This window comes from Anser cygnoides, chromosome 1 (genome assembly GCF_040182565.1).
Source record: "Anser cygnoides isolate HZ-2024a breed goose chromosome 1, Taihu_goose_T2T_genome, whole genome shotgun sequence".
NCBI classification, from domain to species: domain Eukaryota; kingdom Metazoa; phylum Chordata; class Aves; order Anseriformes; family Anatidae; genus Anser; species Anser cygnoides.
In genome coordinates this window covers 88,610,746-88,624,770 of record NC_089873.1, presented here as the reverse complement: position 1 = coordinate 88,624,770, position 14,025 = coordinate 88,610,746, and the positions used below count along the sequence as shown (strand labels likewise).

Here is a 14,025-nt window from a genome sequence, read left to right as displayed (position 1 = left end):
AGTGATGGAAGATAAGATCTTGTATCAGATAGACTGTCATATATATCTCTATATTTTTATGGATTAGAGTTGGTTCTCGAAAATAAGCTAAAAGATGTGTCTGGCTTAAGGTAGAAACCTTATCATACCAGGTTTTACTGTCGTGTTGTTCCATGATCTTTTGAGTTAAGATGTTACACTAAGACTACACTTTTATGCAAGAAATCTAGATTAGATAACAAACTAATAGAAATAGTTTGATGTTTCTGTCCCATTGGGGTGCTGGATCTAGGGCCACGTCTAATACCTAGAAACACAGCTTCTCCTTAAGGTGACAAGATGAAAAATGAAAGACATAATCACGGTGATTGTCAAGTCCCCATTGTTACTTTTTTTTTTTAAAGAAACAGCTACCATTCTCACTGGCTTCACTAAACTCAAATTTACAGGAGTATATAAAACATAATATATCCCTGCTGTTTTAAATGTGATACAAAGTTATTCTCAATGTATTATCTTAATGCTGTCTAAAGTTTGCCTGCTGCTGAAGAGTTCTTCACCATCACGGTTTTGCTTGCATTTCTCTTGTTCTTTTGGTGAGCATACTGCCTGACATGTATGGAGAGAATTTTGTGGGGATGTGCAAGTTTTTTTCTAAAGTCCTTGGAAATACAATACAGGATACAGAGGGCTATTAAAGTTATAGTCATTACAACTAAATAATTTAATAATGATCAAACCGTATTTCAGAAGAGCTGTCAAAGGTAGCAAATGTCGTAAAGAATATTATTTTTTGTTTAGTCTGTTGGAATTTAGGTACCTAAGGATGGAGTTATATATCTTAGTACTTCTGCAAACCTTAGGAAATGTATAAGCCTCATTAAAGTAAACAGGTACATGGTAGCACCTAGATTTTTTTGGTAATTTGAGTTGTTTAAATAACTTCTAAAAACTGATGTAAATGTCTGTGTCATGACTGAAAATAGACCATAGTTATCTATGCATTCTAATGTGTGGTAGACTGACAGTTTTTATGGGCATGCTAGGATTGGTCTTAGTACTTTCAACCGTGTTATGCTGCTGCATTTCATCACCAGCTGAGTTAAAGCCTTCACTGGAGAAACAAAAGAATACATTGTGTAAATATTCCCTAATTCACCTAACGTGCAAAGTTAAATAGGTTGGCTTGTGTGCTTGAACTTGGGATGATTGAATTAATGTTTGTTTGAGCCATTAGAATTCTTCCAGAAAATCTGCACCCGTTCTCTGGTTCGCATATCTTTAATAGGTTAATACAGAAGGACAAGGTAAGGTCCTTAGATTTACCTGAACTAGAGTAAGAAAGAGGTTTGTGATCAATATCCTGTCACCCCAAAATAGACTATCAGATCTATGGAACTGGTAGTTTGTCACATAGTTACTTATGGTAGTGGTTATCCAGATCTCACCCTTGTCATATAAACCTCTGCCTGAAGAGGTTGTATTGTGGACTTGACTACAGCTTAAAGGCTGATACCTACATTTCTAATGGAATGCAACAAGCCTGAAATATCTTTAACAGGAGATTCATGTTGAAGAAGCAGAATTAAAATATGGACTGGTAATCTTCTGTAAACAATCTGATACTACATTTCATGGAAACATGAGGTTTGATGTGAGGAAAAGAAACCTTTGGTTATTTACAATATCAACATCTTTCTAATGCAAGGATTACCATAAACAACTATAGTTGTAGTACTTTGGATGGTACAGAAAGATCAAAAGATAAGAAGAATTTCTTGAGAAAGAGGTAATACCAGTTTGTTGTAGCAAACCGCAGGTCAATTTGTCCCTTTATCTCAAAGCAAACACATTCTCCTCACACCACAATCTAAGCACTTGTGTGGTGTATCGCCAGTTGGGACATACTTCCCAAGAAGAGATCAGTTTTCCAGTATACTGAAGTGAATGCTGCTGAAAGTAACAATTGTCAGTGATCTTTGAGATTTAGAAGTGAAATACGCATATTATGCAATGAAAATCTGTTCAGACCCGTTTGATTTATAGACTGCTGAAAAATGCCATGTGTTGTCTGTGTTCTGCTCTGGAGAGCAAGTGAGAACTTTAGTGACAGAGGTTTGCATTGAATACACACCCCCATGTTTTGCTTACCCATGTCACTCAGCATTGCAGCTCCAGCCAAGGCAGATAAATTATTTCTGCATCCACCGTTCTTCTAGCATCATCATTATCATCCACAAAAAATAATACCATCATTTTAATAGTCTTCTTCTGTGAACTGCTTATTGAGAATCAATTCACTCAGCCCATCACCGTGTTCCTGACCCTCAAATTCCTTTCTTTGCTTCCTCTCTACTGTGAATCTTGGCTGTATCCATTTCACAGTCTGTAATTATCTTTCTGATTCTTAATACGTACACAGTTCAGGTTCCAGATGAATAAATAATTTAGATGCAAACTGCCTAGGATCCATTCCAGACTCTTGAAGTTAAGGTTGGAAATACAGTTCACAATAAATACTGCTTCTTAAGTCTTACTGTTCTTCACAGATAAACATAGCCTTGGCACTGTTTATAAATCAGCAACAGATGGTAAAACTGTTGAGGGGAACACAACTGAAAGAGAGAAGCATGTGGAAAAAATAATTATTTTTTAAACACCATAATTAGATGGTGTGAGTTTGCAGAGTACTCAGTTTGGGTATGTTATCTTAATATAAGCACAAAACATTAATGGCAATCGTGTAAACACGTTTTAAGAGGGAAATATATTCAGTCTGACATTCCTGAATAGATTCATGTCTAGATCAATTGGTAAATATTGTCATTTTTCTACTAAACTTTAACAAGGTAATTTCTACTGAATGAAATTTGGAAGTAAATAAGTTAAGCTGATAATGACTTCATTTCAATAATTCATCTAGAGGAGCATAGTACAGAGTCTTTATAACAGCTGAAATCTGAAACAAACTACTGCACCGTTACTAGAATTCACATAATTTATTTCCTTTTTTTCCTGAAACAACAGAAAGTTATTGTATGCCCTAAAATGATAATAACTCACCCGTTTCAGAAATGGGTGTCTGCTTTTCCCTTTTTCTTGTTTTTCTCTCAGCTGTAGGTGAGTACATTCTTCATCATTCAGAAATTGTTTTGCTATTTTAGATAAGGCTTGCAACTTCCTTCCAATTTTCAGTGAATGTCTTTAGGCGCATGGAAAATTTGACTTTTTCGCCTATTTAAATACTGACTGCCCAATATTCATCTTGCTACAATGAACTAAAATAAGGAAGATCAGATCAAAGAGGTTCTACCTCATGACATTTATCCTTAAGGATTGAGATTCAGCCTTGAGACTGGGAGAAAATCCCCTGAATACACTGATATTCACAAATAGATAATTAACCAGCAGAGACATTTGTCTTTGGTCAGTAGTACCGCCAATGCATATGTCGAAGTCCATCAGATAGACTACAGGAGAAGCCTGTGTTCTGGCTTCTAGCACAGTTTATCAAGTGTGTGCTGGGATAACTTCCTTAGGCTTATGATTATTTCTCTTAGATTTATAAATCTAGCACACAGATATGTAAATGTTGAAAATTTATACACATATTACACTTCTAATCAAAGAGTTAACAATAAAGAGCATCTTGGCATCACTTATTTAAAGGAGTCAGTGTTTGTAATGGAAAAGAAAATCAAACCTTTGTACTTAATTTCACTGGTATTAGTGAAATGTGAATTGTTAATGGTATGAACATGAATAGTGAATGGAATTGTGAATTGACATGATCATCCTCAACGTCAATTTATAATCTATGTTTGTGTAACCAAAAAAATAAAACCACCTTTTGTCAATTGACTCTCTGGAAATTCAGCCCCAATTGTTTTCCTGAAAGCGGTACATCCTCAATTGCTGTCTACAAGTGGAGAGGGTTTATCTTGTGAACAAAGAGGTTTTAATCCTCGTTCATACTTACAGACTAGAAAGACAAAAAGAGTAGATAATCAGAGATTTAATTGCAGATCTGCATATTGTACAGCAAGGTTCATCGATACATCCATTCTCAGATATCAGCCATGAAAAGATACTTTACTCATTAAATTAAAACCCACTGCAATTTTTAAACATGAAGTTCAAAATTATAACCTTTATAATCTTTCTTTTTATGGAAATACCATAAAAAAAAGAACACCTGGAAATTTAAAACTTCTTGACCATCCCACTTATAAGACCCCATCAATATATCACATGAGAGATTCCTCTCTTGAAGGATGAAGAATTCCACAGTATAGGAACTCTCAGATTTTACTGACGATCTTTCATTCCAAAATCACAGAAACTAAGACTGAAATGAAAATAATATTGCAAAACGATGCATACAAAATCCCAAAGGTTTTGGCTGAAATTGCAGACTATGTTTTTTTCCATCATGAAAAATACAATTATAAAGTATTTTGCTTCCAGCTAATTTGATAATACATGCATGGCCATGAAATCCAAATGCACAGCATACATTGCTTGGAACAGCATTCTGAGTTTGTACATATCCATAAATACGTAGAGATTTCAGAGTTCTTGTTTAGCTGTTTAGTGTTAAAGCTATTTTCAGTTTAAGCACTGTCTGAAAAATACTTCTTTAATAGACAATTTAAACACAGACAGATTGTTTTATCTGTAACAGAAGCACAGTATTTCCAATTACTATTCCATTAAGACTGCAAAGATGATTCAACACAACAGTTGTTATTGCTGTTAAAAGCCTTAATCATATTAATGTTGTCACACCAGTCTTCTCAGCAACCAGAAATTCAGTGTGCATTGACATTTAACACATAACAAAATAAATGGCTATAAGTGTTTGTTGAACTCTTTTCAAGCAATTCCCTCATTTTTTTACCCAAATTGCCTGTTTGTCTAGAAGTGGCAAGGGAAATTAAATTAGATGTTAATATTCCACTCAAATATTCTGTAACTTCTATTTGTTCCTCCTTAAGAATTGTAAGCTTCTTCCAGCATTTGCTTTTTCTCCCAGAAAAATCCTAAGTCAAACCTTGCTCTAACTGGGATTTTCTAATATCATCTCATTCTATGTAAATATTCCTAAATCTGGATTTATTTCCAGCTGCCAATCAAGAAATAAGAGAACTCCAATTCTATAGGTTCGTAGGAAAGCATTGTCTTTCACAAGGATGTCAAGGTGAAACTCATCGGGGATGGAGAAATGAGCAGCAGCTTTTCCCTGCCAAGTGTTTGTCATCTTCATGTTTCCAGATAGACCCTATGAAATTAAGTCTGGATTGGGCTTTTATATCAGTGGGCTTTAAAATAGAAAACAGCCTTTAAAAATATTTTCCAACAAGAACTAGGTTAGAGTAGCCTATTTTTCAGAAATGAGGGCAAAACATGTGGATGCTTTGTTATTCCCAAATTAACAAAGAGGGGTTAAAAAAATCTTACAGTAATCCTTCATAGTTTAGAAGCAAGTTGCTGCTGAATACTAAACATCTCAGGTCAAGGCTCTTCAAAATCATGACACAGTCCTAGAATAATCAAACACTATAAAAAATACTGTTTTCTTTTTTTTTTCTGAATATCCTAAGTATGTTCATTTTGTATTTCTCTGCATTTTTTTTCTGAACTTACTAAAGCTCTTTTTTTAAGAAACAAGCATGTCACAAATCAGCCAGAACTGGCTGATACATATTTGTGCATACAGTTGTTTGTCACCGCTGGGCAGGTGTGATGCATGGAAATCTTTTCCAGACCTCTGTGTTAAGATCTTTCATCAGTCCTTGTGTCTCATTTCCCTGCTTTTGCTTGCACTTTTATTTTTTACAAAGTGCACATATCTACATACCCTTTTTTCCTTCATTCAGATATTTGTATTTCTGATGTTCACTTTTCTTCTACTCATTCTAATAAGTGTATCTGATCCAAAACTTTTAAAAATATGTTAAGGAATTTTTAGAAGTTTTGCCATTATTTGTTTGTTACTGAGAACTGATTTGTCAACAAAGGTGCAATCTTCTGTTTCCTGAATTTTTGTCTGCTTTAAATGTGTTATTTCCTATTGCTCTTGGAGCACATCTGTACCCCAGCCATTTTGCTTATGGCATTTGTCACGAAGGGCTACTACACCCTATTGTTTCCAGTGACCTCACAGTTCTCTTTAAGAGCAATTTGTTAATGTAGGTTCATTTAAAACATTGGAAGTTGGCTGTGCTTCTCAGTATAGTCACCTAACTGTAGGCAAGATATGATTTCAGTCCCATTGAGAATAATGGCAACTGACTTCTGAAAAAGGGCAGTCCTGCAGTGGTTGTTGTGCAGTAGGATGTTACTTTTGAGCTCTTTCTGAGAGAAAAGCTTTCTTATGCAGAATAACGGGGGTGAGGGGATGGGAGGACCTTTTGTTCTAAAATAAAATCTTCAAGTGCAAACAGTCTCTATAAGATATACCAAAAGGTGAAATTTTAAGGATGCTATTCCATTTTTAAGACCATCTGGGAAAATCAAATTCTGTAGTTTGTTAAATTTCTTAGAGAGCTTTTCCTAAAGTATATTTTGATTTAAGCTAACTAACTTGCTCACCAATATTCAGAAAAATCATTTAGTGTTCATAAGTAATACTCATTAACTGGGATGGTCTGAATTCCTGTTTTAAATGCACAGCACAGATTATCCTTAGTTGAAATCACCAACAGTGGCTACATGTCAGCACCAAAAAAAATGTCACTGGCACTCTTTGATATGTGGTGTTGCAGACAAGTTCCTGGAATCCTTCAAGACGCTGTATTGACAGAAATAAAGTTATAAATGGGCCATCTTTTGGACTGAGATACTGAAACCCAGTTAAGTGATCTAGTTACTCAGAGGCAAAAAAAAGGAGCTCTGGATTGTTCCAGGTATGTGGTGGCTGCATCCCAGACTGAGAAAGTGACTGAAACTCATTGCAGCTCCCTTCTGAACAGGACATACAATTTTCCTTTCCATAGGCACATGTCAGGGAGATGGTATATACCCATGCAACATCCTATGAGGAAGTGATGCCTCACTATAATTAATCATAAGAGTACTCAGGTTTTCTAATAGAGACCTTGCTTAGGTGAATATTCCCTGATAGACTCCTCTGAACTTTAGTGTTTATAGACACTGCTTTGTATTTAAAGTTGTGAAATTTCATTATGTGAAGAGGTTCTGTCAAATAATTCCCTATATTACCTAACTTCCAGACCTTAAGGGGGTCAGAACAGGTGCAAAGGTCTTCTGCTATTTTAGATGTTCGCATGAGTTCCTTCAGAGGGAATTCTTGTTTCACTTGTTAAAAAATACCCCAATAAGCAGTCCTCAGCTGCATGCCTCCAACAGCAGTGTATATTTAGTCTTCCTGTTTCTTTTTCCCATATACCTTGGCATTCTGCTAAACCTGCTACCATAAATGATATGATTTCAGTTGCAGTTTTTCCCTTGGAGATGAGTCAGGAAATGTATATTTCTAACTTAATTAGTCAAAGTCTGCCTGGTAAATGAATAGGATGTCCTAAGTAATACATTGGCTGTATATCTAAGATATTTAAGTGTTTCTAGTAGTACTTTTTTGCTTTGAATGAAGATTCCAAGTTTTATATGTTACTACAGTGAGATTAAAAGCTCAGGCTGCTTTAGAAGTTGCTTAGACAAATCATAGAATCATAGCCTGGGTTGGAAGGGACCTCAAAGATCACCGCTCTGCCATAGGCAGGGACGCCACCCACTAGATCAGGTTGCTCAGGGCCTCACCTAACCTGGTCTTGAACACCTCCAGAGATGGGGCATCCACAACCTCTCTGGGCAACCTGTTCCAGTGCCTCACCACCCTCTGAGTGAAGAATTTCCTCCTAACCTCTAATCTACATCTGCCCTCTTTTAGTTTAAAACCATTTCTCCTTGTCCTGTCGTTATCCAATTGAGCAGAGTCGCTTCCCATCTTTTTTTCCCTTCTGAAGTCCCCTTCAAGTACTGAAAGGTTACAGTAAGGTCTCCCCAGAGCCTCCTCTTCTCCAGGCTGAACATTCCCAGCTCTCTCAGCCTTTCTACATAAGAGAGGTGCTCCAGCCCTTGATCATCTCTGTGGCCCTCCTCTGGACCCGCTCTAGCAGCCCCACATCCTTCTTCTACTGGGGGCCCCAGACCTGGGTGCAGGACTACAAGTGAGGCCTCATAAGGGCAGAGCAGAGGGGGACAATCGCCTCCCTTGACCTGCTGGCCACTCCTCTGTTGATGCAGCCCAGGACGCGGTTGGCCTTCTGGGCTGCAAGTGCACACCGCTGGCTCATGTTAAGCTTTTCATCCACCAGAACCCCCAAGTCTTTCTCTGCATGGCTGCTCTCAGTGAGTTCTCCCAGTCTGTGCTCCTGTCTGGGATTGCCCTGGCCCAGGTGCAGCACCTTGCACTTGGCCTTGTTGAACCTCATGTAGTTCACATGGGCCCACTTCTCAAGCTTATCCAGGTCCTTTTTGATGGCATCCCTTCCTTCTGTAGTATCGACCACACCACTCAGCTTGGTGTCATCTGCGAATTTGCTGAGCCTTATTTTTGTTTGGATATATATTTGATAAATACCATAACAAGTATGATCAAATAATTCAGAAATAGAAAAAAGACATATTGTTCTAATAAATACTTGATCTAGCTTGATTACTGCTTGAGGCTTCTATGTTGTTTCCTTTTCTTATATGGTATGTTACAGGATATATTTAATACATACATCCTGCATCTTCAGTAGGCTTTCTAATAACCTACTTCAGACACATCGTTAGTCACAGTGCAGAGACTTTAGAAATGTTCTCCCTTTTAAAAGCAAGTTTCCACAAGCTGTACTAAGGTCATGCAAAAAAAACTGCTATAGTGATTTTTTTTTTTTTTAAGTGCTTCGTTTTCTTCCAGCAAACCCAGGGACTCTGATGAACAGAACAAGCTGATGGCCCTGCCTGCCTGTACCTGCACAACGGAGCAGCTTCAGGTCCCATCCCTGCAAGTCTGTGGGGTCCAGAGGCTGCCAGGACATCAGCTTAAGTGCTCCAGTACTGGGGCAAAGGAGCCACAGCTGATGAGGGGGAAGGGGTGGGATGTAGGTCATAGAGGACTGCTGGCACTGTACTGGTTCTGCAGTGTGTATGGGAGCAAAGCTGGTAGGAATGTTTGCACTCAGCAGGTGTGAGTAAGCATGTACTGTCATTAACAGAGCAGAACTGGGTTTGTATCTGTCCTGCCATTCAGGCAGAAATCACAGTCCATTTTATTCTACCAGTATAGCACTGGGCGTGTTTTGTGTCATTCTGTTCATCCATTCATTCATCTGTTCAGTACTTTCCTTGAGCCACAAGACAGAAGTTTCTTGCCTTTGTAGATCTAGCAATCTTCAGCAACATTCTGCTGTTGCTAGCCCTAGGCTATGGGATGTGCCTTTGCCACGGGGAGAAGTGGCTGTTCCTTCTGGCTGGCCATGCTGTTGTGATGCAGGTGCTAATAAATGCATGTGAATTAATGTATGCACTCTGGAGCTGAACAAAGCATATGTATTTCCTTTACCCAGCTATCTTCTCTTGCCCTTCTGTTCTGTGTAGATAATACGCTACTAAAACTGTGCCAGTGTAGGATGCTATACAAGTGATTTCCCTATCAAATTCTATCACTTCTGGGCTGATATTCCCCCTGGAACAACAGACAAAGGCAGAAGGCAGGCTAATTGATTCAGCACTCCCCCACTGCCTCTCAGCACAAGCACTTAGCTGTGATAATTGTGAAAGAGAAGAACTGATGCTGAGCTATAAACTGGTATCACAGAACTCATTAAATGATGTATACTCCACGAACTGTCAGCTGTTGAGAATATTGTCATTTATTTTTACTCTTTCAATGCACTTTTCCAACTACTACCTAAACTAATGTATTTTCCAGTGTTAAGGTGGCATAATGGTCATCATGGGTAACTATGGACCAGGAGGGAGTTGTAGGATTTACTGTTGTTGTTTTGTTTGTTTGTTTGAATTATTATCGTTTATTTATTTCCCATAATAAAATAATGCTTGCAAGCTGCTATATAACAACTGTATTTCAGTGCACTCAGGAATCATGGCTTAATATTCATGTCTCATTTTCTCTTTCTAGAACCAGTAAGATGTTATATGAAAAGCTTTTTCCATTAGCGTAACTCCACCCACTGGAAAAAAAATAGTTTTCATACAAACAACAGAACATGTGTAAAGCCCTAGTCTCAGCATGATGTATGCTTTCGGAATTGCATTTCTCAAGAAGGTTGTTTAGCTAAAGAAATAATATCCAAGTGTCTTGAAAGTGTCCAGTGTGGTTATTTAAAAGAGATTGTTTAAACTAAGCATTAAGATTTTTACTGTTAGAATACACCTCTAAAAAATGAATATTGCCTTTGCAATTTGTGTAAAGCAGCAGGATGCAGCACATTTTTCGTTAACTTTTTGTTCAGCTAAGCACAATTCCAATTTGGAAAAAGAGCAAAGGCTACAGCCTCATTGTCCAATAAAAAATAACATATTCAGATAGAAGGAAATGCAGTTCTGTTTATTGATTTCCACACAGAAATTTATGTATTTCTAAGAAGCTGGTGTTTTCTGTTTAATACCACACTCCCACCTCCCTTCTTTCTCTGTTGTGTTGGCAGAGAGCTTTCTCCCTTTCTGTCTTGAACACAATTCTTTGTTGCAGTTTTTCTTTCAAAGATTTTGTGACTGCTTATGCAAACAAGTAAAAATTCGAGTAATGCTTTAAGCTATTGGAAATGCCCAAATCTCTTATCAGACCTCTGTCTTTCTGGTGGGGATTGATGGGAGCTATGAAAATTGATTTTCTTTCCCAGCTACCTGTAACAATAGTCAACTTCTATAGTCATGTAACAGTCTCACATTGTGCAGGTGATATTACCAAAGTATTGACTCTTCTTACCAGCCACACACCATGTGTTCATTCTGGGGCATATGCTGTAATTTGGTCTAGGATCATGCCTGCTTTAATGTGAATGAATTTTCAATCTGTCCTTCACATTTGTATGTTGCTGGATACTGATCAGGGCTCTGAATGTTATCGGCCTGCTCCTTTTCAGAAGTTGTTTGTGGACTTCTGGAAGAGAGACTAAGCAAGGTCTTGTTTGTGTAACCATGTGTTCTGTTTAATTGGAGACATTTTTGAGGTGACAAGAAAGTATCTGTATGGGTTTCAGTTGCCTAAAATGGCACTGGATGCCTCCTCTTAGATATACAACTGCTGCTTTGCCTCTTGCTGCCCCTGTCAAAGAGCGCAAATCTCCTGCAGATCTTGTCGTGTCTGCCACTCAAATATGAATGTCTCAGATTTTCTGCAGCATCTCAAATGACATAAAGCATTTATGCTTAAGCAATTGAATTCTACCTTTTTAAAGTAAGTGAGTGAGAAAAAAACATTATTTATATGTATTCCTTTAATTATGAGGCCGCTTGGAAGACCTCAGTAATTTTAGCCGTCCAGCTCTTTTAGTATTCACAGATTGAGTTGCTCCAAAATGTGCCGCTCCTTGTTTTTGTTTCCAAATATGCACAATAAGTGGAGCAGGCTTGTATTTTTCTTTGTTACTTTCTATAACAATGTGATTTATTGTAACACTGCTAGGAAACCTGAGTTACTTGCCATTTAACGCCATTTAAATGTAGGAAACTATCCATTGTGAAGCTCAAGCTGTTTCACTTTTCTGAAGGTCTGTATACATGGCATGTGACTCACTGTGGGTGTACTTTATGGATGGTGTAGTTCATATTTTGAAACAAAGGAGCAAAGTTTTATTTGGGAAGTATTCATATGTTCATCATTTAGCCTTCATGTTTTAAGGTGCTGTTTAGTATACAACATCTTGGAGTTTATGGAACAATTTTCCATTTTAAAATTGAATTTCTGTGTATTGTATTCTGGACTCTATCCATGATCTCTTCTGCAAATATTTTAAAATGAAAGCCGTGGAGTTTGGAAACACTTTGACAAGGCAGACAAAGTTAAGCTTTTCTGGAATAGCCAGAGGGAACACTTTTATTCCGTATCTTTAGCCATCAGATATAAAAATACTGCACCCAGAGCACTAATTAAATTAATTCTTTTTTCACAGACCGTGGTAGTTTTAATAACAAATTTAAAGGGCAAGTGAGGAACATTTTGAGAAGAAACAAGAGGTCTCTTGCTTGAAAGTACAAGAGAAAAATTCAGGGCTGTTAGGCTACGTTAAGCTCAGCAAATGCATATATGTATTTTGAGGCTAAACTATCCTCACTTGTGTTTGTATGAGTTAAAAAAAAAAAAGAAGAAGAAGAAAAAAGAACACAGTTGATTGAATTTCAAGAGGCACATTTTTTTTTCTCATTGTATATAGATATCAAGATTTTTTCTGTCTCCTACAGGAACAGTTGTGAAATACATGTAAGATGATGAAAACAAACTTACCATAGCCTAAATTATTGGACATATGTTTGCTTGATATACTTGCAGAACTAAAAAAAAAAAAAAAATCTAATTATCAGTTTCAATTTATTGCAAGGTTGGAGAGTCTTGACTGTATTTTTATGCAAGGTGTATTTTCTCTCATTTCAGATCCAGCTTTGATGCTGGTATTCGTTGAGCACTAACGTGAGCTAGCTGTAATGATGTCTCTAGGTCTCTGTATGTACACTGAAAGCTGAAACAGTGGATTGGATGATAGAGTCCTTATTTATCAACACTACCTTAGATATATCACAAGTATTTACGTTAAAATGGGTGGATGAGATAACCTCTGTTTGCAGCAATCAAACTGTACTATTAGGCAATGAGAAGAATGTAAGGTTCATTCAATTGGAAGTGTAAAACCTGTAAAGCTTCTGGTGATAGCAAAGCGGAAAGAAGCCACGTCTATACTTCTGGTTTTTGCCTGCATCAATTTAATGACAGGTGTTGGGAGATTTGACAGAAGCTCTGGCTTAGCAGAGTTAGATGTCCTAACACTAATTCTAGTTCCCCTTCTCCCCTTGCCAGACACTTCTTTCAGGTGGTTTGTCATGTGTCTTTGAGATACCGACATAAAACTCAGCTCTGCTGCTATAGTTTCACCTCTACTAGTCTCTCTTTGATTTGTATACAGAACTGTAAAAATGTCTTTATTGTAGCCATTTCAAATGCATTGTGAATATCCAAGAGGTGTATTTTACCATTAAAATCTCAATTTTTTACATTCCTTCTAGGAGTGCTGGAATTCTCCATTTGCGAAGTATGCAGAAAACAACTTCTCTCTGGTTAAAGCTGTGTATTGTATGAATTGGTTAAAAAGCAATCAAAAACTTTTAACTGCATTTTATAAGATCTGTTCCAGTGAAGCCATTGTTAGCTTTGCAGAGGTTTCGTTATTTTTTCTTTAAACAGACAACTTCTTTAACAGCCAAAGAACAACTCATTTGATTAATGATCATTTTTATCTCTTTGAAAGGATCCTTTCCGACCATTGGGGTGAAGTCTCTTTCGAGATTCCTGAGGGCGGGATTTTTAAATAGCATCCTGACCTCACATCCAGTGTCAGGAGGTGGATCTTTACCCCCCAGCATTTCCTCTGGTAGGTATTCCAGCCTTTTCCCCCACATCAATTTTTCCCTTCACCCTTTGCCCCATCTCTTCACACCTTTTAGGGAAACAAAATATGGTACTGGTTAGACAGGGAGATCATATGTCCCTTCCAATAAAAAGCCAGACTGGAAGGAAATGGGAAAGAGAAATTATTTTTCAGAATCCAGCTATTCTCCTGAATCACTGTATAGGAGAAAGTGTGAGGGAAAGTGATCTATAGTTAAGTGGTCAACGTAAACAGAAGCCTGATGTCCTCTAATCAAGCGCTTCATGAAGCATGGCCTTGTCCACTAGAGAAACAAAACTAAAAATGCCTCTGTAAAATCCCAGTTTTTATGTGACTCTGTGACTCTTCTGTAAAAATTTGCATTTTCTCGCTAAACCATGTAAGCAAAACAAAAATTGAAAAGGCCAAA

The 14,025-nt window shown here is 37.4% G+C and overlaps 1 protein-coding gene across 12 annotated transcripts in view; it reads left to right on the top strand.

The window, feature by feature from the left end:
* Positions 1–14,025, top strand: part of EPHA6 (EPH receptor A6) — a 517,785-nt gene that overhangs the window by 418,422 nt on the left and 85,338 nt on the right. For 10 of the 12 annotated variants that reach the window (XM_067001793.1, XM_067001775.1, XM_067001782.1 and 7 more), the window contains one exon: positions 13,476–13,598. The exons of the other annotated variants lie outside the window; for them this stretch is intronic. In XM_067001793.1, the coding sequence (XP_066857894.1) occupies positions 13,476–13,598 (123 nt within the window). The remainder of the gene's footprint in view (positions 1–13,475; positions 13,599–14,025) is intronic. 12 annotated transcript variants of the gene reach the window in all.